At 38.3% G+C, this 26,271-nt stretch overlaps 1 protein-coding gene across 12 annotated transcripts in view; it reads left to right on the forward strand.

The window, feature by feature from the left end:
* arvcfb (ARVCF delta catenin family member b) overlaps positions 1–26,271 on the forward strand; it is a 282,072-nt gene that overhangs the window by 213,011 nt on the left and 42,790 nt on the right. For 10 of the 12 annotated variants that reach the window (XM_065250329.2, XM_065250334.2, XM_065250328.2 and 7 more), the window contains 5 exons: positions 4,150–4,652; positions 12,877–13,060; positions 23,903–24,020; positions 24,562–24,733; positions 26,004–26,021. In XM_065250329.2, the coding sequence (XP_065106401.1) occupies positions 4,150–4,652; positions 12,877–13,060; positions 23,903–24,020; positions 24,562–24,733; positions 26,004–26,021 (995 nt within the window). The remainder of the gene's footprint in view (positions 1–4,149; positions 4,653–12,876; positions 13,061–23,902; positions 24,021–24,561; positions 24,734–26,003; positions 26,022–26,271) is intronic. The other 2 variants (XM_065250330.2, XM_065250338.2) reach the window with 1 other exon arrangement.

A 26,271-nucleotide genomic window follows, 5' to 3' on the forward strand; every position in this document is an offset into this window, starting at 1 on the left:
TGCACATACAGTATCCATTCTAGTGCAAAAATACCACGGATTAAATAAAGTCAAATTTTTATATTATTTAGTGCATCTAACTCTCTGTGTCCTCTGAGATCATTCAGATGATGTGTTCCTCTTGTACCATCACGCAGATAACGTCTCGTTTCACAGCCGTATCATCGAACCTGTGTTTTTGCGATGTCGGATGTATGCACCGTCACATTGCCGAGTGTTGAAACCATGCCCGGGCTGCCAAGTAACAGCTTGGTACGATGTCCTCACTCTGTAATGTGCTTCCAAATCACCTCCAAAGTTGCAGCGTGTAATTTACATAAAACTCTCATTAAAAGTGCGTCCCTCGTGCTGCCAGCATTCTCAGCTGTGGCCCATTTTGTCAAACCGCAAATCAAAATATGTGTCACTGGCTCGGCTCTCTCCTGGCGATCTGATAAATTCAAGATTGTGTGGTCACCAAACACTTGGAAAAAGTAATAACATTGTTAGATGGAAGAGCTGAACTAACAAAAAGTGGTACCATGGTAATATGCAGTATATGTATAGTATAGTATATGTACCATGTAAATACAGTGATACATGACTATTCAGTACCATTCACGACAACTCAGTACCATAGTATATATATCAAATTAAAAATACCATGGTAATACCATCTGATATGTCACACTTTTCCCGTATTGACTTTTCTTTTAAATTGGCCTGCCATTGGTAGGTTACAATCACTATGTATGTGACTTATATGACTTCTGCACATACTGTACTGTACCGCACAGTCTGTTCCTCCTGAGCTTTTTGTCCTCAGATTCATTCTTTTCACTTTGTGGCAATTTTTTTCAGTGTAATAATTCACTTTTTTCAAAGTATTAACTCTCCATTCCTGGTTATGTGTGATGCGTTCTGGGAAAACCAATCAGATGTCGTCCTGGAACATTTCCAGAAAAATGTCAATTGAATGTCCAAATTGGTTTTTCATTAAATTATAGTTCTATAACATCTTGTCTATCATCTCTGAACATTTTTAGGCAATTTTCACTTGTTTAGTACAGAAAATAAGCGATTCATAATGACAAGCTTAAAAGACTGCATCTTTAATGCAATAGTATCTGCCTGACCGGCAGAGGTGCAACACAGTCACCCATTGTTTTTCCATTCTTACCAGTTTATTTATCAAAATAGACCATATAACTTGTAGATTGATGGTGTGCATGCAATTTTTTTGTAGAATCAGTTATCATAAGATTGCGTAGCACATGTGAACAACGAGTCTAAATGAGTAGCTGCTCACTTTAATGATAAACATGACGGCGTCAATCTGATCAATCCTGGTGATGTCAGTGGCATAAACTATGTTATAATGGACTATTTCACATCCAGAGATGAAGGATCAGACGATAGAGACGTTACTGAAAATGAGTCCCGATGAATGAACCGAAGTCATGCTGATACTGGTGCAACCTGCGCTGCGCTTGCTATTCTAAATGAAAACTACGGAGTAAAATAGATAGTCGTGTCATCTAAACATGCAAGAGGTGATGAAAAGTTCAGAGACTATGCCAATGATAAACAACATAAAACTTCACTAAAAGTAACAGTAAAATACAATAAGTGGTTTAAATAATATACATGATAAGTGTTGTGTGTTCTTTGGGATCAAAGTGACACATGTATAATGACTAAAAAAAATCTTTTACCACAGTAAAGTGACTTTTACTTGTAATACTTGATTATCTATAATCTAATCTCTCTCTCTCTCTCTCTCTCTCTCTCTCTCTCTCTCTCTCTCTCTCTCTCTCTCTCTCTCTCTCTCTCTCTCTCTCTCTCTCTCTCTATCTATCTATCTATCTATCTATCTATCTATCTATCTATCTATCATTAGTTTTGGGTTTTTTGGTATTGATTGCGATTTTACATTTATTGCAAAAAAAAACCTTAATGGGATAGTTCACCCCAAAATGAAAATGTTGTCCTTATTTACTCACCTTCAAGTTGTGCCTGTGTAATTTTTGTTGTTTGACAAAGACAAAGGGAGCCATTTGTAATCAGGCAGGACACAGAAGAACGATAGACTTCCTAATTTTCTTTTTTACTATTGAAGTTAGTGGTGCTTAAAAAGGGTCTGGCTAAAAACATTGCTCCGAATACCTTCCTTTGTGTTCAGCAGAACAAATGTACAGTGTTGGGGGAAACGCAGTACAAGTAACGCGCGTTACGTAATAATATTACTTTTCTGAAGTAACGAGTAAAGTAACGCATTACTTTATAAATGTACACATTAATATTTGAGTTACTTTTTTTAAAAAGTAATGCAAGTTACTTTTCAGTTTAATGAATTCAATTTAAAAATAAAATAATGTACTGAATTAAACTGAACATATTAACGTATAATAACGCATCTGTGCGCCTGAGCGGGAACAGTTTGAGTAATAAACAGAGATTGGATCATAATTTGCGATCATAAAAACACCTGCTAGGCCTGAAAGAGATCAAGCCTCAGCCAAATAATAAATAGTAACTTAAAAGTAACGTAAGCATTACTTTTCATGAAAAGTAACTAAGTAACGCAATTAGTTACTTTTTTGGGGAGTAACTTAATATTGTAATTAGTGATGCACCGATGTATCGGCTGCCGATATTTATCAGCCGATTTTTGATGAATTTGAAACCATCGGCATATCGGCAATAGCATGAGAAAGGCTGATACCGATTGTTTATTAATTAACTGCATAAAGAAATCCATTATATGTAAAAAATGAGTTAATGTTGTTAATAAAATAAATGCTGAATAGCAAAAACCACCTTTGAAGGTTGTCATGCTGTCTTATTATATTTGTTTTAGCTTAATTTGTGCCTCTCTTATTATGTTGGTCAGTTGAATGTTAATTAGATCAAATCCATGTTCAGTAAAAATTATTTGATGCAGAAATAAACTAGCTAATAGACCAACTGTATAGTATTGTATACAAGTGTTTAATATCGGTATCGGTATCGGCCAGTTGTCTGTTTAAATCGGTATCGGCCCAAAAAATCCTATCGGTGCATCCCTAATTGTAATGCATTACTTTTAAAAATAACTTTCCCTAACATTGCAAATATAGGTTTGGCCGAGGCCTGACAGAAAATAAAACGTGCACTGAAAGCAATACACTCTTAAAAATGCTGGGTTATTTTAACCCATCGTTTGGTCAAATATATATTTTTGGGGAGTTAACTGTAACCGAGCTGCTGGGCTCTTCCCTTTTTGATCCAATGTCGTGTTGAAAATAACCCAATATTTTAGTGTACCACATATACGAGTTGGTGGTCACGAATTTGTATCAGATAGCTCACCGGAAATGCTGGACATAGAAGGAAACTTTTGTTATTGAACCCTGCATATGACTTGTGAGTGTTTCTCCTAGTATTTTATGATGTCCTGTTTTTAGCAGTGAAGGAAACTGTCTCTCTCTCTCTCTCTATATCCATCTGTTTCTGTCTCTCTCGCTTTCTCTCCATCTCTCTCTGTATGCAGTCTCTTCTATATTTGTTCTGGGCCCTGCAGGCTCTCTGTTTTCCCACCATGTTGTATCTTCCTCCATCGTTAATAAAAAAAGAGACAGGGAACATCATTGCGGTTACAGTTAATAAAAATAAGAAAGCACTTAATCTCATTGACAGATGTTTTTCCATAGATTCTTTGACACTGTGGTTAATCCAAAAAAAGAAATGTAATCCTCATTTACTCCCTTTTCAGGTTTTTTCAAACATTTTTGACTTTTTGTCTGTGGTTGCTTTGTTCCATACAGTTATAATGAAACTGAAGCTTTCAAGCTTTGAAAAGCCTTCAAAAGCACCATTAAAGTATCATAATAGGTCAGTGTAGTCGTGTGATAGCTTTGTGTGAGGAACAGGCAGACATTTAGGTCACTGAAGATCTTGAAGTCGACACTTTAATTTCTGAGTAAAGACTCTAAAATGTTTTCTGATTTTTGTCTCCTTTTCTTCCAACTTCAGTTCATAACTGCAGGTCTTCGGTACTTCATTGAACCCTGAAGCACAGGCACTTAACCTTTAACTTTCTCACTCTCCCACACCCTGCCTGATTTTAATCCCTGCATGTGACTGATTAAGTGTCTGGCTAAAACCCCTTCTATTCCACATTTGTTACAGAGGTTACGACGACCCCATAGAGGCAGAATTAATCGAAGAAAGGCACCCCTACATCCACGGCATGTACCCTGCTCCTCTCGCCCAGCCTGAAAGAGGCAGTCTGGCCAGTCTTGACCGCATGGGCGGCCGTCGCTCCCCCTCCATCGACAGCATCCGTAAAGACCCGCGCTGGAGGGACCCCGACCTCCCCGAGGTCATCGCCATGCTGGGCCACCCCATCGATCCGGTCAAGTCCAATGCAGCCGCTTACCTGCAGCACCTCTGCTACGAGAATGACAAGATAAAGAAGGACGTCAGGCAGCTGAAAGGGATCCCCGTGCTGGTGGGCTTGTTGGATCATCCTAAATCCGAAGTCCACCGCAAGGCCTGTGGAGCTCTGAGAAACATCTCCTACGGCAAAGACCACGATAACAAGGTGGCCATCAAGAACTGCGATGGGATTCCCGCTCTCGTTCGCCTGCTGAGGAAAACCAATGACATGGAAGTTCGTGAGCTCATCACAGGTAATCACTGGTTATCTTCATCGGTTTAACTCATACTGGAATTTACAGATATTTGTGGATATTTGTCAATCTCTCTATCTATCTATCTTCAATATCTGACAGTTTGTCTATCAATCAATCTTCCCCATAAATGATGGTCCATGTAAGGTAGAGACAGATAGAAAGAGAAACTGGTCGAAATTCAATTACAATTTCATTAGGCTGTCCCCTGTGTGACAGCCTGACCAATAATAATAATATTCAATTTAATAACAGATGGAGCACAGCTTTAACAGGAAAAAAAAAGAGTCCCTGTGGACCTTCTGTATTGTTCATCCTAAATCTTGTATGATTCATTCGTTTGTAGTATTCTTGTTTCATCTTGTCATGCTTGGCAGTCATTCTGCTAGCCACGCTGTAGGCCCTTTGCCAAGTTTGAATGCCAGATGAGTACAGGCCCACTGATTCCAGGTCAGTGTTTCATCAGCTTGATCTTGACCTGCTTAATGTCACTGTAAGAACCGGGTTTGTGTCCTCGTCTGGCACCCTAATTCCTCAACATGATCTCCATGACCTCACACACGTCTGTTGGGATGTGACAAACACAAAAGAGGTTTCAGACTGGACAATCGAAAATACAGGCGCCAAAGATATTGAAAGCTCTTGTTGTATCCCCAGAGTAGTGATTTCATAGTAATCAGATTCAGGGATTTACAGGAATCTGTATTTAGTATTAACAAAAAATCTTGATAGACATGCAGCTGAAAGTTAATTCTTATTCCATATACAGTACATTGGCAGTCGGTGTGTAACACAAGCCATTGCAGTTAATTAAATGTTTAAGGTTCGATACAAGTTTCTGCCCAATTGACAGCATTTAATTTATAACGGAAAATAATTACGCTTTATAAAAATAAGTAATGACCGTTTATATTGGAATGCCCTTATAATGAAAGTGTATTGCTCATGGCAGAGCATTACTTTAAAATGCACCTATTTTAAAATGATCATCAAGTGTTATTGTTAACAAGGGACTAGAGTTATGTACACTTGTGAAGATTGTGTTAAGACAGTAAACCCTTTTCGCATAAAAGTGCAAGGAAGGGATGTAGAGTAACTATCAGCAAATTTCTGTTTACATGGAGTAAACGTCACCCACAGGGATACCATTTGTACCACCTAAACAAAAGTTTATTCGCCCAGAACAGTCTCATGCACTGTCAGAAAAAAGGTACAAAACTTTACCTTTTCTGTTGCTGGGGTGGTACCGTTTGGATCGTTACATATATACAAAACAATACAATGTTTTGCCTTTTTGGGTACAAGTAACTTAAATGGTACCCTAAAATTTAACTGGTACAAAATGTATCCTTAAAGGGATAGTTCGGCCAAAAATGATATTAAACCCATGATTTACTCACCCCCAAGCTGTCCGAGTTGCATTTGTCCATCGTTTTTCAGACAAACACATTTTCTGATATTTTAGAAAATGTTTTAGATCTTTCAGTTGATTAAATGTAATGTTTCAGGGTCCACGACCTTCAAGTCCAAAAAAGTGCATCCATCCTTCACAAAATAAATCCAAACGGCTCCAGGATGATAAACAAAGGTCTTCTGAGGGTAATCCGCGCGGTGTTGTTGTAGAAATATCCATATTTAAAACTTTATTAACGTAAATAACTACCTTCCGGTAGCGCCACCATCTTAGTCGCGTCCTCATTCAGGATGAGAGCTTACGCAGCCTACGGAGGCTACTCTGCTGCTGCTCTGTGCCCCCGCCCTCCGAATTTGTCATACGTCACTAGGAAAAGTGCGGACACTACGCGAATACTCTCTCCTGAATACAGAGGAGTCTTAGATGGCGGCGCTACCGGAAGGTATTTATTTTCGTTAATAAAGTTTTAAATATGGATATTTCTAAAACAACACTGCATGGATTACCCTCAGAAGACCTTTGTTTATCATCCTGGAGCCGTTTGGATTTATTTTGTGAAGGATGGACGCACTTTTTTTGGACTTGAAGGTCGTGGACTATGGGTGGACCACGTAACATTACATTTAATCAACTGAAAGATCTAAAACATTTTCTAAAATATCCGAAAATGTGTTTGTCTGAAAAACGATGGACATATGCAACTCGGACAGCTTGGGGGTGAGTAAATCATGGGTTTAATATCATTTTTGACCGAACTATCCCTTTAAGGTACACAATAGGTACAACATTTCAATGTATTGTATACTTATGAGGGTACAGATTTGTACCTTTTTTTGACAGTGTGGCTAAAATTGGCACAATTAAAGGAAAACACCACCATTTTTCAATATTTTTGTATGTTCTTACCTCAACTTAGACGAATTAATACATACCTATCTTTTTTCAATGCGTGCATTCATCTTTGTACAGCACGTCGTGTATGTGTTAGCGTTTAACCTAGCCCCATTCATTCCTTAGGATCTTAAAAGGGATGAATTTAGAAACCATCAAACCGCTCCTATGTTTTCCCTATATGGTGGCACAAAATAAAATGTGGCGATTTTTAAAGCGGATAAAAATGAGAACTATATTGCATGGCGAAGGAAGACTTGGTGTGCAGAACTTCGACCTCGGGCGAAGTAATGTTGACGGAAGTTTGAGCAAGAGTAGTCAGGAGTGATGATGTAAATGCGCACTGAGGATCGAAGTGCTGCAAACTAAGTGCTCTTAAATTTATCCCTGTTTGGATCCTAAGGAATGAATGGGGCTATGCTAAATGCTAACACATTCACAGCGCGCTGTACAAAGATGAGGTGCACGCATTAAAAAAAGATGGGTGTGTATTAATTAGTCTAAGTTGAGGTAAGAACATAGTAAAATATAAAAAAATGGTGGTGTTTTCCTTTAAGCACTTAAACTAAAATACAAGCATTACATTTCTAGTTGGGGCGGGTCATTAAAAACAAAACAAAAATGTTAGGAAATATATATTTTCATATTTTAAAAATATAAAGGGCTACGTAGCAACGTAACTTGCGTGATGTCCCCAAACCTTTGCCCTCACATCACGAAAGCGCCAAGCAGCTCGACTGCCAGCCACAACAACAAAACAAACTGAAAAGTTAAAGTAAAGATAAAAGATGGGGTGCGGGAAGGCTGGGAATTTGTGAATAGATAATACAAGCGCTGCTTTGTAAATGTTGAAAATGTTTATCATTATCCTATCTTGTTGTTAATATGACCATGCTGGTTTCTATGGTTCATAAGCGTATGTTGTTGCCAGTTTACAGGCTGATGTAATCTAATGGCTGTTTCAAAGCACTTTTAGGCTTGCAAATTTACAATACAATGCTTGCCTAGTATGTCTATTTAAAGGTCGCGGGTGCGGGGCGGGTCGTGAAAATACATACAGTATAGTGGTACGGGCCAAATAATTTCATAAAAGCAGGACCTGTGGGTTGGGGAAAAACCCCGACCCGCACATCACTACTCAGGAAGGTCCACAGAATTTTGTCTGACTGTAATGAGTAACATATCCCACAGGTTTTGTCGATAAAGCTCAGCCATTTTTTTAACTCTGAACATTCTTTTAATAGGATTGATGAATTAATGAACTGAATGAGAAAGCCTTTCTGGTTATGACATTGATTGATGGTTCTACAGATTTTTCACAGACCACAGAAAAAAGTTTCTGGTGTGTGTAAAATACCTAAGTAAATCTGGAGTGCGAGACAGCTAAGTGATGAATAACTTCACTGCAGGACAATGTTGCTTTCAGTCACTAAAAATAGCTTTTCTTCTGCAACAAGAAGGGAATATGGTCTGTCAGTTCCAAACCAAGTCTTGGAATGGCCATATGCTTCATTTGAAAGGCCCCTATGAAAACATGGCCCTCACAGTGGTCTCTCGACTTTCAGCGGCATGGAAAGAGAATGTTTTTTCTACAATTCAAAATAATTACGGGATTTTTAAAATAGATCTCACTTTATGGTTTGCGCCCTTGAAAGGGCTGCCGCACCCCCATTCCATCCTATTAGAAATTGCTTTTCTTTTTGCTTTCTGTTCTGCACTCTCCATTGTACCTCTGTGTCTGTCTTTGTCTTATTCTCTTTCTCTCTCTCTTGTAACTAAAACAACAGCATGGCTGCTGCGAACAAATTGAGTCATGTAAAACACTCTGCACCTCTCGCACTATATAATGTACTGCTGTATACTACAGCATTGTTGTAGTGTTTTTGCCATTTATAAGAATGCCACCTTGGGCAAAAACTGGGTTTGTTCTAACAGGGTCATAAACAAGAGGAGAAACAAAAGTAATGCAGATAATTAAATCCATCTAACCATATAATTGTTAGCACAGCAAAATAAATGAGCATATTAGCTTTTAAAATAAAAGAATAAAGCATTGTTTGTTGTTGAGCAGCAACAAGGTATTTTTGAGTAAACGGCAGATGCCAGCATGAAATCAATGAACAAAATGACCAAATTTTAGTAAAGTAGGACTCAAAAAATATTATATATAGTTTTCCATATGTTAGTAGCAGTGATATTGCTTGTGTGCTTTGAGCAGTAAATTATTGGCTAAATCATTAATAAATAATTTAAATGTTTTTTTTTAATAGTTTAGTACATATGTACTTACGCAGAGAGTATATTGCTTCACCTGAAAATATTTTAAGAATTTTACAAAGGAATATGGGACACTTAACTTATTTTGCACATGACCTTCAATCCAGAAGTCCGAGAGTATGGTGGCATTTCTCAGCTGATTATCTCATCTACCCTTCCTTCCCGTTCTTCCCCCACTGTTTTTCCTGTCCAATCAATGTATGATGAATGGCAGGGGGCAGGGCAGGACTGTAATAGCAGGCCTAAGTGAATGTCCTGTTAGACCAGCATGTCTGCTGCTCCCAGGAAATTAAATTAGCTGGGAGGCTCCAATGACAAGCAAGAAGGAGTAAACTCAATCAGACTGCACCTCTGACAAGGTTCTGCCTTCCTCATGGTGATCTCATTGGCTGCTTTTGTATCAAATTTGGTGGTATCCTGGAACCTGTGAAAGACAAAGGGGAACCGAACAGATTTTAAGGATTTTTAGACACGCTTTTTTAAATGTGCATCCTCGTCTACGAGAAACACATATCTGTATAAATTGTTATCATTTTATAATTGATTTTTTTTTATTATTTATTATGATTTGTATTGTATGTTTGAATAAATCTATGTTTATATTAGGGCAATTAAAGTAATTAATTACTTTAAAGCAACACTAAAGAGTTATTGCTCTTTGCTCCCCCTACAGGTTAGACGCGTAATTGTTCATTAGGACTGTCGTAAATACTGCAGCATAGCTGGCTCTGATTGGATTGTAGGTCTGCCGTAAAGCAAGTTTTTGTAGTTTTCACTCGAACTACAGGACCACTACCCGACGTTTGGAAACTTCTTTAGTGCGGTTTTGGCCGATAGAGGGCTGCAAAGCGAATGTGAAAGTGCCATTCACCCTGTTTTGAGTGGATGAACCACTGAAACTTTTTTGGAAACGTTATTTTAAGGTAAAAAAAACTCTTTGGTGTTGCTTTAATTAAATTTGGGTATTTTAACGTCTATGGGAATTGACTCCCTTTTGGAGAAAGCCTATAGCAGCCAGTCGATGAATTGTAGTTTAAGTCATTTTCATATTGGCTTCATCAGAGAGATCAAAAGTTTGCCCCTTGGTTTTATCGCAGTCAATTTTTTGTCCAAAAAACCTCCGGTGTGTGATAAATCGTCATTGCGATTATTTTGCATGTCCCCGATTGCGTTGGACCCTCCCCGATCCCAAATCCTAGATATCAAACAAGTTTTATATTTACGACTCTTGATCAGGATGTTCTGTGCTTTTATAGCTGAAACGAGACACATTACTGAGAAAGAATATTGACTTGTACAACATTTGTTTTTCTGAAGTCACATTTGATCTTGCGTTTCTGCGAGATCTCGGGTCAGTTTGAAAGCTTTACTACAGTCATCACGTGTGTGGTCTTGCGGTCTGTTCAAATCATCCAATGTGTGTGTTCTGAGGGTTTAAATGTCAACGGTGTGTCCCAGCCCTTAGATATTTGTACCTTATTGTGTATGTATACATATAAAAATCCAACACATTCTCGTGGCAAAGTGTAACTATTTTACAAGGTTGCTACATACTACAAATTCATACAATCTCAATTTTACTTACACCAACATTTAATACAAGCACCCTCGTGATGTTATGGTTAGTTAGGGGCGTAGCAGCCATTTTAAAAGTAGGGGGACAGGTGTATGGTCATGTGACCCAGAGCTGATATTCATAATAATAAATTCTAAATAGAATACCAATTGGTATTCTATCTCACAATTTAAAAATACTGCAGGACTTTGAGACCAATGTGAGACCAACTTTAATTTTATGAAATAAAGATATTGCCTGATATTGCTTTATATAAAAAATTGCCTGCATAAACTGTTTATTTTCTTTTTGAATGACAACATCAACATTATTGCTGTTTAATTACACCGGCAAATTCATCATGGCGCAGATGATGGGTTTAATACAGGTTAAAGTTTTAGTCTAAGATTTGTTAATCTGTGTTTAAATTTAAGTGGTGCAATACAACTTGAATTAAAATTAAACTGAGATCAACAAACCATATTTTAGCGCTAACCTCTTCTTATCGTTGCATCCCGGTGAATCCTGCGTGACGTGAGGAGCTCCATACCGGTTCTGTTTTCTTTTGACGTTACAGTAGGTTAAATCATAACATAAAAACTTTATTGCGTGATTCGTGTCATCGTGACATAATGTAACATTATCTAACATAGTGTGTTTTTGAAAAAATTATGTAATGGATTTGTGCTTTTTCTGGAGTGCATTTTATCCCAGACAGCGTAATAGCAAAAGTGAATGAACAAATGAAAATTTACAAGTGCAACAAGAGATTTGAAGCTCATGAGATGATTCGTTACGTAATTGGCTGAATGTTAGTTTACTCAAATCTAAGTAACAAATCAGAGAACACTGTACATGACACACCGCCTAGCCTGAGCTCGCCGCCGGCTTCTTATTAAAAATTAATTACTTCTGGCCACTTTGACACTCGGTGGCGGTCTGAATGCACAGTAAAGAGGGCAGGGGGTGTGACCCCCCCGTCCCCCCAGTTGCTACGCCCCTGGGTTAGGGATGGAGTTTCATTCATGCTTTTTCGGATAATCACTTTTATACGATTCACATCAAACCAATCCATACAAATTTACCAGCATTTTCTTTTTTTATAAAACTGATGCCACTTTTTACAAAAAAAAGTTAAGCATCATGTGTATAGACCTCTACTTCTATAACACAATAAAGCACGTTTGAGCACATGAGCTGGCCGCTAGTAAACCGTGGTCTACTTTACCAAATAGATGTACCCATGTTTGGAAAGAGCCATGTGTACCTCACCTGTTATCCAGGCTTTAAACGGGGTGTAATTGCCTTTCAGAGCCTAAGAGATGATGTTGATGTAACCTGCTCGCAGACGGAAATACAGATGGGTTATTATCAGAGGGCCAAATAGATTTATTTTGGGGGGCTTATTGAACCCAGAACCACAAGAGAGGACTGTGATGTGCTTTTAAACCGTTTCTCTCAGTAGAAATACATCTGAAAATGTATGAAGAGCTGAGAAAACAGACAGATTTAGAGCTGTATCTATATATGAACATTTGTTCCAGTTTGTAGTCGAACAATGTAAACACACTTAGCATTTCTGTTTTTAGCAATAATGCCCTGCGGTCCTGGGACTTTGCTTTCACAAACTCAAGAGAAGGCAGTTTATTTATCCACTCTGCATTTCCAAAGGTTGCAGTGGCTGCGTAAGGCTTGCCAAGTTAATAAAACAAAGGCCAGTCTTAACCGTGTAGGCGTATATATATATGTCTGCTGGCTTATAGAACAAGGTTTCCTCTTTTATTGCCTTGAAAATAACAGCCTGGCTTTACACGTATTGTTGGCTCCGAGCGATGTTTCACAAACTTTACTTTATCTTTGCTTTCCTTCTTTTCAATTCATGCAAGTCTTGTTCTGTAATGGAGGTTCCTGTGAGAGCACACAGAATCGATGCTTTTGTAATGCTGGGCGTGCGACAACTGATCTAAAAGTGGTGCCACTTTCACCGTGATGTTTGTATAGCTGGAGTCATTTTAAGGATGACTTCCACTTTTTCTTTTCTTTTTCCTTCTACTTATTCTCTATTCTTTTCTCACTTCACCGGATAGGAACGCTTTGGAACTTGTCCTCCTATGAGCCGCTGAAGATGGTGATAATTAACCACGGGCTTCAGACGATGACTAATGAGGTCATCATCCCTCATTCGGGGTGGGAACATGAACCCAATGAGGATTCGAAGCCACGCGACGCAGAGTGGACCACGGTCTTCAAGAACACATCGGGATGTCTAAGGTATTGGGATTTTACTTATGCTTGTGATTAATTACTCTCACTTTAACTTAGTGATTTCCAGGGAGATTTTTTGTTTATTTCTCTCTTTTATATATTTAAACAATCACAGAGAGCTTTTTAGCTGCTGTAGCAACAATATGAAAAGAAAATGATACGCATTGGGTGTGACAGTTCTTTATTATTCATCTATTCTTTTATTCCCATGCTACTGCAGGGCATGATGGGAAATTTTGTCACACAAGCCGGTTACCCTATTGCCTGGCTAAATGAATGGTATTTTTTGGCATAGCTTTATTGCTTTTCTTTATCTACAGTACACAGCGCACAAACAAAACACAATCAGCCATCACATTTACAAAGTTTTATGGGCAAGATTACCTACACCGTGATATTATTAGGTAATGACTAAAGCGATATCATTGAACCCTCTCTTAAGTGTCTTATTTGGTTACAGCAAAAAGCTTTTGCCCATGTAGTCTGTTCTAATTTGATTACTAAAAGGTTGCAGATGAACAAAAGAAAGAATTCATTTGCATGTATTGGAATTGTATTTCACTCTCTTGTTATGAGCAAATCTGCTGCTGTCGTAATTTTTTTTTTTTTGCATTGGTGTTTTGGGATACGGCCATTTGGGAAATAACTAGATGTCTCCTGTGCACAAAGGGCTATTCGATAGCAATAGCTTTAAAAATATCTCTATTATCATTTATGAAACCAGCAGTCCAAATTGTCCTGTTGCTATGTAAATATCTATGATGTCCTTTATATAAATATAGTACAAGATAAGGTGGGAATATGCTGTATAGATTGATCTTATTTGTCTTCTGTCAATAATTATGAAAAATATATAACATGCATATACAAATTTCTACATCGTAACTATAGTTCTGTCGTGTTTTTAGGCATATTTGCTATTGTGTTACAAGCTTCTTTGTAGGAACTGATCCTGTCCTTTGGGGGTCATACTAGTAGCTCAGCTTTTGATTAAGATATCCAGTCACTAAAGGGCTTTATATTGCCATGGTTACCCTGCATTCTGCCATAATAACCAGAGTCATTTCTTCGTTCGCTCTCATCTCTAAAAGGCAAGAGAAAATTGCTGAGAGAAGTCCATGTTGATTCTGCACTTGTTTGTACTCTTCCTGTCTATACAATAATAAATAGGGTGTTGGTCCATTATTTGAACTTTGTCAGTTTCATAACGTTCATGGTTTGCATGGAAAGCTCTCAGATGACTCATCCTCTATTCATTCCTGGACTAAGTTCTGCAATATTTCGACATATAGAAAGTGAAATTGACACGATTGTCAAGTATTTCCATACTCAAAATGTGACCTCTGCATTTAACTCTTTCACCGCCAGCGTATTTAAAAAAAGTTGCCAGCCAGTGCCAGCGTTTTTCATGATTTTCACCAAAGTTTAATGCCTTCCAGATAATGTTTTTCTTTAAATATATAAACATACAATATACCAAATGAAAGAACAGACCCTCTGCTTTCAAACAAAACAGACGTTTCATCCTACCTTCAGTGGTTCTTTTGTAATCAGCTTTTGAATATGGGTAGGTTTCTGCAAAAACACCACAGAGTTAACAACCCATCCCAGTGAGTAGTGAACACACACACACACACACACACACACACACACAGAGCAGTGAAGAGCTACTGTACCACTGCAACAACCAAGGAGCAATTAAGGTGAAACGTGCCTTATTCAAGGCACCTCAGTTGCAACCAAGAGGCAACCTTCTGATCTCTATCTGCAACTGCAATTCATTGACTGGCCGCTAGAGGCTGGCTCCAAAAGGAAGTCAATCCCATAGACCCCTCCCCCCATGTTAAATTGCCCTACTTTACAGCAGAAATACACTCACCTAAAGGATTATTAGGAACACCATACTTATACTGTGTTTGACCCTCTTTCACCTTTTGAACTGTCTTAATTTTACGTGGCATTGATTCAACAAGGTGCTGAAAGCATTCTTTAGAAATGTTGGCCCATATTGATAGGATATCATCTTGCAGTTGATGGATATTTGTGGGATGCGCATCCAGTGCACGAAGCTTCCGTTCCACCACATCCCAAATATGCTCTATTGGGTTGAGATCTGGTGACTGTGGGGGCCATTTTAGTACAGTGAATTCATTGTCATGTTCAAGAAACCAATTTGAAATGATTCGAGTTTTGTGACATGGTGTATTATCCTTCAGGAAGTAGACATCAGAGGATGGGTACATTGTGGTTATAAAGGGATGGACATGGTCAGAAACAATGCTCAGGTAGGCCGCGGCATTTAAACCATGCCCAATTGGCACTAGTAGGCCTAAAGTGTGCCAAGAAATCATACCCCACACCATTACACCACCACCAGCCTGCACAGTGGTAACAAGGCATGATGGATCCATGTTCTCATTCTGTATACGCCAAATTCTGACTCTACCGTCTGAATGTCTCAACAGAAATTGAGACTCATCAGACCAGGCAACTCTTTTTCCTATTTGTAGTGGAGATAAATGGTACCCGGTGGGGTCTTCTGCTGTTGTAGCCCATCCGCCTCAAGGTTGTGGCTTCACAAATGCTTTGCTGCTTACCTCAGTTGTAACAAGTGGTTATTTCAGTCAAAGTTGCTCTTCTATCAGCTTGAATCAGTCGGCCCATTCTCCTCTGAACTCTAGCATCAACAAGGCATTTTCAACCACAGAACTGCTGCATACTGGATGTTTTTCTCTTTTCACACCATTCTTTGTAAACTCTAGAAATGGTTGTGCGTGAAAATCCCAGTAACTGAGCAGATTGTGAGATACTCAGACCGGCCCGTCTGGCACCAACAACCATGCCACACTCAAAATTGCTGAAATCACCTTTCTTTCCCATTCTGACATTCACTTCGGAGTTCAGGGGAATGTCTTGACCAGGACCACACCCCTAAATGCATTGAAGCATTTGCCATGTGATTTTTTTTTATTATTAATGTTTATTTGAATCATTAATGAGAAATTGAACAGGTGTTCCTAATAATCTTTAGGTAAGTGTAAATATGTTTACAGTCTGTTACAGAAAGTGTTTTTGGTCTATATAGATAATTTTACCGTTCATGACAACTATAAGGGGGTGATTATTTTTGTAACTCATCTGTATAAATGATATTAAGCCTTAAAGTTCTGCATAAATAAGGGATGGCCACTTGAGTTACAAGCCCAAATTTCTTACCATTAGGCCACATTTGCCCCATGAACAAAAAATAAAACCCAAACCTTTCCAGTGATTCTACAACAGATGAAACCAAATAATCAGGCCTTTGTATCCTCCAGTATTCTGATGTTTAATGTTTCTTGACTGAAGTGATCTGAAGCAATGTTATAAAGCCACAGTCATTGTCTACTGTCTATCAACTGTCTACAACATGATGTTACTTGCAGTGTTCTGAAACATGTATTAGTTTATTTCATTCTTTAAAAAAATAAGCTGATACAAGGCCACTTAGAAGAAATCATCTAACATCATACAGTTCGGTCCATCAACAATTCATAATGTGTGGTATCAGATGGACTCAGGCATAGGGATGGGATGCTACTAAAGTTTTTAAATATCTGCCTCGGAAATGGTGTGTGGTATGTCACCACATAGCAAATATTTTGTTCCCTTTTTCCTTTAATTCCTTGCTATTTTCTCCCATGGCCAGTTTTTAATTTGAGATGTTCTGCCTTGTGTATGAGCTAAGCTCTGAAGCTCCAGAGGGATATGGCTGTGTTTTTCCTCCCTCTGTTTCCTCTATAGCAGCCAGGCCTCTAATCTCCTGCTGCCGGTTGTGCTGCAACCTGCTGGGCCACATCCAACATCTACTCTCTGCTCCGTGTTTGCTCTACCTCCCCGTTTAAATCTCCTCTTCACTGTGTCTATCTATGAGTTCGCTCTATTTTCTAGTGTGCTGTTTTTTAGTGCTTGGGATGTCTGAGTACCCTTACATTGGTACAAAATTGATACAGAACAGTAGCGTTTTTCTAGAGCATTGGTAGTACGTATTGTCTACTATAGTGTTGGTAGAGCAATGCGTTAGCAGCGCAAAGGTCATGGGTTCGATCCCAGGGAACACATACTGATAATACAGAATAGATTGAATGCACTGTAAGTCACACTGGATAAACATGTCTGCCAAATGGATAAATGTAAATGTGTACCAACTACCCGACTGCTGTCTGGATGACATACGGCTGTCTTTAAAGTGCACCTATTTTATTGCTTAAAACAATGTTATTTTGTGTATTTGGTATAATACAATGTGTTTGTGTGGTTTATGGTTAAAAAACACATGATTTTCCACATACCCTCTTCCTGAAACGCACGGATTTGAAAAGCTCTGTGTCCCTGATTGGCCAGCGTATCTGTACGTTGTGATTGGCCTGAATACCTCTGACGTCAGCCGGAAATGTGACGCTCCTCACCATGTTTGAAAGATACGCTCACAATGCATTGCTGACTGGAGTTAACTTACAGGCTGTGAGTCTAAGCGGGATGAATTATAATAATGCCGGTCTTCATCACCAATCCCAGGAAGTAAACTGTTGCCTACAATCCATGTGTATGTTGTAGTCCAGGAAAAGAGATACGTTGGAGACAATAACTCACGTCATCGTTTAATTTTTACATCGTTTACTTTGGGGTATGTACCTTTTGCATCTTTAACAGGTACTAATACACACTTACACACCAAAGCAAATGTTAAAACGTGAATCGGACATTAGGTGCTCTTTAAACGATTGCATGTTAGTCTCAGCCTCAGATGTCACGCCCACAGAATGTTGGCTAAACGTGTGATGTTTTTCGTACACTTTCCTGGAAACCCTATGGAATATCGAAGTCGTCTTTTGATTGTTGAAATAAACCGGATTTCCAGGAGTTTCGGTCCATGGAAAACAAAGCTCTGCCGTTCCATTGAGAAAGAGAATCAGTCGTGTTCACGTGGATAATAATGACCAGTTATCATGATCAGCTAAACATTGGATTCTCAAAAATATGCAAAGTTCGCTGCATAGACTCTCTAAAAGACGTCCAAGATTTTTGCTTGAGGCAGTTAGTGAGGTCAAAAGTTTGGTTCTCTTTAATTGCTTGCAGGGACGGATTGGCAATCTGTGCGTTCTGGAAAAGTCCAGAACGGCCGTTCAACGGAGGGCCGTCGCCCGGCCGATGGCAAAAAAAGTCTAATAAATATGAACAGCCAACAGCAGAGGCACTAATACGATCACTTATATGCTGCTACGTGTAAAAAAACGAGGGAGAAGAGTCGGCCTACTAGTCGTGATTGGTCCACGGATTCCCGGAATTCGCGAGCGTCTATGTTTGCGAGCCTGAGCATCCACAGCCTGGTCATGATGAGGGACAGACCGAGTTAACTTCACATCAGCAAGAGCTAAGTGCCAGTAGTAGCAGGACACGTGACATTATAATATAATATATACACAATATAAAAATAAATAAAACTCGCGTGAAAATTAACGTAATGCGCAACTAGTGTTAGAAAAAGACGTGATGTGAGTGTGTGCGCACGCGCGCGTGTGTATGTGAGAGAGAGAGAGAGGCGCGGGCGCGATTGAACAGTGGAAACATAAAAACAATATACACTCTGTCATTTTGTTCATATGGGACATAATTCAAACGGCAAAGTGTTTGCTTAAATTTGTATACAGTCGCAATAAAACAAAACATTTTGCTTTTGTCAAACTGTAAACTCTTGTCAAACTGTAACCTACAACTGTCATCTAACCAAAATCACACACATCAAAGCAAAAAATATTTATCCAACACCGTTTAAAAACAGTCTGTGGGTGGACATTAATCGTATTGCATTGGTTTTCATTTCTTTCATTGACTTTATTGTATATGAGAGGTTGTAGTGAGCTCACATTTTCTGCTACAATGAAGACTAAGGTATTGAATTAAACGGGTAAATATCAGGCATGCATTGCAACCACTCTAAACGTGCTAATAAGAAAGGGGGCTAAATAATTGACCAAATATTAGTTTAACAAAAAAATCCTAGCTTGCACTTTCTGTCTGTCTTCCATCAGAGTGCAGTTTTTCCTTGTCTTTCATATTTGTGTTTAGTATTGTGGAATTGGCAAAGACCTGGTGGTTGTTTGTGAAAGCTGTACAGACAAAATTAATAGGCCTAGCTATTTTCATTATTTCACAGCCTTATTATACATCAAAGTTTAATATGACATGGACAAAATATTAAATATCCTTGTCTAATAGTCTGACAGTATTGTGGCATAGTATCAGGACATCCTTGTGTCTGTTGCGCACGGCTAGGGGCGAATGGCCGGATGATGGGCCTATTTGGGAAAAAGTCCAGGGCTGTTTTTTAGCCCCAGTCCGTCCCTGATTGCTTGTAGGTGTTACAAAGTGGAGAGAGATGCTTCAAACAGATGTTTACTGGGAGTGTCTCATTGGTGTGGCTGTTAATGAAGTGCACAATGTTGTTTTATGGTGAGTATGTTGTTTATTTAGATGCTATTCGGTTGACTGGTTATTTCAATGACTGATTTGTTGCCAACCGGCTCTTTATTGTGGGGAGTCCGAAACGTGACACTAGAAACAAACTGTGCTTGGTTGTTTGACATGTCAGTGAAAAACACCTGACCTTCAGTATAGAAGGTCTGGCTATGGGAGACTAATTGCATATTAACTGTAAATTATGTAAGCATAGTTATTATTTTTAAGTAAATACAATTAAATAAACTTCTATTATGCTAAATTTTTTTATTTCACTAAATAACAATACTGAGAAAAGCAATAAAAACAAGCTTTCTTTAATAATTTCTTTATTTTTTTATATTGATGTTTACTTAAAGGGGACAGAGAATGAAAAACCATTTTACCTTGTCTTTTTTGAATAATGGTAGTCTACCCGCATTCACGAACATACAAAAAGTGCTTGACATGCTAAACATCTCAGTCTCATAGAAATTCCTCTTTTAGAAATGTCAGCCAGAAAACGGCCCAATCTGAAAAACTGATGCTTATGACATCACAGGCATCTCACTGCCCCTCCACTTTAAAATAATTGGCTACATTTTTTGAGTGGCAGCAAAGTCAGCCAATCAGTAATGAGATTCCAAGTTAAGCCAGTAGGGGGAGCCAAATAGGTGCAAAACCACTTGTTTAAAATCCCCCACCCTAATAGAGCTATCTGAGAGAAGTTTTTAGGAAGCTTCCAAGGCATTACAAACCCAAACAAAAAAATCTTTGTCTACATGTCACATCACAGAACAAGGATAAATACTCCGTTCAATCATTCTATGTCACCTTTAAATAGCAACAGTACTTGAAAAAGCTATAGTAATGTTTATTCAATTTACAAATAACTAAAAGCTTGTTTTATATAGATTCCTTATTATTAATCAATTGTTTATTATTTATTTATATTTTTGTCTTTTTTATCCTTACTGTAAGATACATCCACAAATCCCAAAGATGAACTAGAATTGTCTTCCCATCTATCTTTTTAACTCCCTCTCTCCCTTTGTCTTTACCTGCTTACGTCTCTTTGGCTCATTCTCCTTTGCATGACTTTTTCCCTGTGTCAGATTAATCAATACTATTAGGCTAGTCAGTGCTTCAATGGGTATAAAGCTTTTTTCAGTGACAGCTGGTACAGTAATATAACCACAACTGCTGTGTATTTGTTATAGTCTGACGGGCACCGAAATGAGAATGTGTTTCCACATGATGCCCGCTCTCAGCAGGGTACCAGCACACATCATCTCAGACATGCGGTTGGGCGCAACGCCGCTCCATCCTCATTCTGCCTTTAAAGCCTCAGTTCGGGCTGTATCCATGGAAACTGTTTCCAGTAACATCTGTTGCCTAGTAAGCTGCTTGGAGGCAGAGTCTTGTTTGGAATGAAGAGTTTTCCTGTCTGGCCTCATCATTTTATTCATTTGTTTATTGATTCACTAATTGTGACGAATGTGCACGCTTTTTTATTATTATTTATTTGACCTGGAGATGTTTGAATGTCCTTGCACACTTAATTTAGAAAGAAACAACGATGAAGATTATATTAATGAAGCATCACAAAAATGTGCTTGGATGTTTACATCATAATGAATCAGGATTTGTGGTACGGTACGGTATTATATTTGTTGAATTAACCCTGTGGGGTGCAATCTCAGGTCTTTGCTGCACTTAAGTATCACTGTTAAAGAAATTGGAGGCCGATTATTACATTGTGCTTGCTGTCCTTCAAGAATTAAAGATGGAAAAAGACAGGTAGCTGTAAAACCGCAATTCACTCACCACTCGTATATTTGGACCAGAGCCACAACGTACAGCTGGAAAACGTTATATGTATTCCATATGGGTGCTTTACTGCAAATGTCTTTAAATGTCTTTAGCTGGAAAAGGGACGCATTTGTTTGGCAGCGTGTAAGATTAATATACGTTTCAGTTGTCTTTTGATAGTGATGTCTATTGAGTTTTTAATTGGTAGGATTTGGTCTCAGGAATCTAGTTATAAAGAACTACAGCTGAGCAGCTGGCAGGAAATATCGCTGGGGTAAAGGATGAAGAAACCCAGATGGCTTTTGGTGTCTGTTGAGGCTGTGGACGCATCTGACATTCTTGTAATTTTCTTATGTAACACTAACCTTGTAACTTTCTCTTGTGATCTGCCGTTCATGAGTTTTATAGCACGCTGCTGGCCGATATTGTTCCTGGTCATAAATTATGATGGTAAGAGCTGGTCTGAGATCATTAATGATGGGTAGCCGAAAGTACCTTTGCTGAATGGGGCTTGAATGTGGGTTTAATTGGATTGGATGAGCGTGAAACCATTAAACCTTTTTTTTAAATTAGTTCACTGCTCAGAGATGATTGCTTTTGTGTATTTGAAATTTCCAAAAGGCCATGAACTAGAAAGAATTGCACTGTTCTTGTGCAATACTATAAGTTTGTTTGGTCCAGAGGTAAAAGTTTTTCTTTTGGTCCCTATGGTGTTTTTATTTATTCTAACCTCAACTTCAGTCAGCTTGCTGTCTTGCTGATTTTGGCTTTTGTCAAATTTGTGTCTTTTACCGTCAACCAGTGTTGGGAAACAACGGAAAGTAACAAAATTACTAACTTGAATAGGCTTTTATACTGTAGTACTGTTAAATTATTTCAGATGTTTTTCAAATTAGTGCTTTTCTAGTATCAAGCAAAATAGAGTCACATTCATAAATATTTACATAGTTTGGGTGTATGCAAAGTAATTTGATCTGATAGTAAGTTTTAGGCTGCTTCTCAATCAGCTCCCTTGTTCGGTAGTCAGAGCACCAACCAGTTAGTCGGCCATTTTAAAGGGGGGGTTCAACAGTATTTCATGCATTCTGACTTTTTAACATAGTTTAAGAGTTGGTTTCTTGTGCTAAACAAATGCAAAGTGTCAAAAAAGCAGTTGGATGTGTTACAGAGTATTTCTGTGCCAAATACACTTCGGCAGTTTCGGAAAGTTTTTTTCCAAATACGGGTTCGGCTGACTTTTCAGGAATAAGCTATATGTATCACTTTTTTATATGGGCACTTCCACTAGAAAACCACACCCACATGTCAATCAGCGGGAGAGCGAGAAGCAAGGACGCTAAGTTACAGTCATCACTTTACGCAACAGCTTTGTTTTTATCAAGACTCAACAATTGCACGAAAGAAGAAGTATGTTTTTGAATGTAAGGAGAAGAAAGCCAGCATTAGGAAAACAATGGATATAGTTTGTTTATCCGGGGAAGCTGCAGAGTTTTGCGTGTGTGTTTGTTTAACGCTGGATTTCATTGAAAAGTCCCAACCGGGTCATGAGTTGCATGTTGTAAGTAATACTTTTGGGTTATGTTGGAAATAGACACGTAAGTGCATATTATATAAACGACACGAACATGCAGAGAATCATAAGTTATCCAGTCAGTGTTGTATAAAGTGTTGACTCGTGACTCGCTCCTCCCGCAGCTAGTAACTCCTCTTTCCCAGTTATCGGAAAGAATCTGTAAAGCTAATCTGACACTTTGGAGATATGAATGATGTAATACTACTCTATAGGTACTCCAGATTAACATTTGATACGTAGAAACAGCGGTTGTTATGGACTCTTTAAGGGGTGTCTCGATCGCAAAATCCTTCCAGTGCACTGGAACGTTTGTTCATTCAAAATTCCCACAATGCAACACAAAAACCAGCGAGCATCTATGTATACTTAATATTTAAATGTCACATTCCTCCACGGATATATAAAAGGGTAATTTAAGAGAATAATGAAAGTGTTTTTATAATATATATATACTTTAACAAATGTTTAAAAATTAAGTCAGAGAAATGTTGGTAAACACTGTCCCAATGTTACAGTAAGTCCTTACCAGTGCCCGAACCTGTGTACATGATAATATACTGATTTACGACATTGGGAGCTGATTGATACACAGCCTGAGTTATTCAAAAACCTATTTGGGGTTCGCGCACCCCTTAGGGGTGCCCCAGATTTCACAGGGGTGGCACGAGATTCGATATGGTTCGAGGTCAAATAAAGATCCATTAAATGTTCCACTAATAATTTTATATCATTATTTAAATACTTTTTATAAAACATAAAAAAAATTCTTCACTTTTTAAAAAATATCAATGTGCTTGTCAACGTAACCAAAAGAAAATCAAAAGGAAAATGGATGCAGAGGTGTTCTGATTGTCATATATCTACATACATGGGGTTGTAGTTTAACTATTTTATTTTATTAAAAGTAAGAGTAAGCAGTTTACCAAGCAAAAACATCTAATGATGCATAATAAGTACAAATGGCAACACTGTGCTGTGTTCTGCAGGAATGTGAGTTCGGATGGTGCAGAGGCACGCAGACGCTTAAGGGAGTGTGAGGGGCTGGTGGATGCCCTGCTGCATGCACTGCAGTCTGCTGTGGGGAAAAAAGACATGGACAATAAGGTGAGTTTCATCTGCACAGAACCACCACAGGTATCAGTTTGTATTAAAACATTATAAAAAATCTATTTTCAATAATGCACTACTGTATATAATGAATCTGTATGTGTGTGTGTAATGGCTGATGTACAGTTAGCTAATTAATAATGCAAAACACATCCTGACACAAGATCTGGTCCCTAACTTGAATTAGAGGGGTCTTATATCACCCTGAGGGGCTCTGGGTTAAATTTTACAGTAGTGGCTTGCTGACTGTACATTACTGTGCTTATTAAACTGCTGCTTCCTAATAAATAAATAAATGGACATAAATTATTGATTTAAGTTGATACTGTTTTATATTACTGTGTGAGAATAAAGAGACCACAAGCAGCATGAAACTAGCAGTGCTACTGTATAGGGAATCAGTCTGATTAGCCTGGGACAATAGTCAGTTTTTGTAAAAATATTTGATGCCCTATTTGTAATAAATAGTCATATACTAAGATGCAATAGTATAGTTTAGTGAGCATAAATAATCCTCTCTTTCTGTCTTTATTCCCAGTCTGTGGAGAATTGTGTTTGCATCATGAGGAACCTGTCCTACCACGTGCACAAGGAGGTCCCGGGGGCAGAGAAGTTTCAGGACCCCTCTGCTCTTCAGGGCCCGGGCTCTGCGGGCACTCAGAGGAAGAAGAAAGATGACGCAGGCTGCTTCGGAGGGAAAAAGGCCAAAGGTCATTATTGAATTCAACATTATCTCATATATATGATTTGTTCTTCTAAGACCATATCGAACTTTTTTGAGTCATGATAATGAGCAGCAGGTTCAGCAAAGCCATTTTCATCCAACATCATAAAAACACTGCAGGCAGATAAAAGGAAACTAAATAGTGCTAGAGGCTTTATTTGCTCTTATGGGGCTCATGATTCATAGCTGTAGTGTGTGTCTAGGATATCAGTGCTGAATCAATATTTATCTCTGCATGGATCTAGGTGTAAGTTTTACGTCTGTGACATTACATTGTATCGATTTTGCACTCTGCAATATGACTGAGACAACAAGGGTTGTCTGGGTATCGGTTCTTTTCACGGCAACTGGATTAAGGATTTAAGTTACATAAGATTTTTTTCGCTCTTACGTTGACAGGTCTGAAGGCTCTTGAATACATTAATGACTTGAATTAGCAAATTGATTCCTCTTGTACTTCCCAAAGGAGCAAATGACCAAAAATGCATGTAAACAGGACCCTTTTAATGAGGTTTGTTTATCTGTTAGTGGCCCTTGAGACATACTTTGAAGATGTAAGTCATGTATATTTGCACAAGAAGACGCCCTTAAAAAAGCATTACGGAATGTTTGGGAAACATATTAAGACAGACCCGTTTTCAGAGCACTTTTTTAAAGTAATGGCATAAATTAGTCTTGCTCACAAAACTTGACACTTTCTTTATGAACAGTAGAACCGTTTAAGCTGCTTTCCTTGTTTACTGTGAATTTGTTGTGTAAATTTAGGCCAGGAACATATGTTATTAGGGACATGATATTTAAATATGCCATATTTATAATTAGCTTAATTTACATAATTAGAGGCAAATATAGTGATGTAATATACAGTATAAATATGAATTTGGTACAGGCAGTTTGTGCCAGTTCACACTGCTAACAGAATAAAACACAGGTTTTAGACTGATGTAACAAAGTGAGCGCCAAAGTGTAGATACTTTTAAGTTAACGTTCCGTGGATTAAACTATTTAAACCTGTAAACACACTCTTGTAAATTTCAAGTCTTTAGCTGAGGAAACGGACCTACTCTTGTCCTAACTTTGTGTTTGCTGTAAACTTATTTTATACACTCTCTCCCCATTACTATGTACTTTTAAGTGGTTCACGAATAAGTTCTGTCCTCTTCAATGCACACACTCTCTGAAATATCCCCTCTTTCTCCCCGCCTGCTTTGTTTTCTTATTGGTCTTGCTGCTGTTGCTGCGTTGGCTAACTTTAGAGGAATGGTTTAATCAAGGTGAGTCTCTCTCTCTTCCTGCTTATCCTTTAAATGTTACTTTCTGTCTCTCAACATACAATACCTTTTCCCATCTCTTTATCAGATTAAATTCTTCATTACCACCCTTTTGCACTTCTTTCCATTCTTTTAATACTGGCCAGTGTTTATCTTAAAGCAAACATCAAACCTGTGCTAATAGGCTCATGCATAACCTCTTTAAAATGAGATAAGTGTCTGTGCTGTTATCTGTTAATGAGGTTTAGGTTTT

The sequence above is a fragment of the Paramisgurnus dabryanus genome, chromosome 5 (genome assembly GCF_030506205.2).
Source record: "Paramisgurnus dabryanus chromosome 5, PD_genome_1.1, whole genome shotgun sequence".
In the NCBI taxonomy this organism is placed as follows: Eukaryota; Metazoa; Chordata; class Actinopteri; order Cypriniformes; family Cobitidae; genus Paramisgurnus; species Paramisgurnus dabryanus.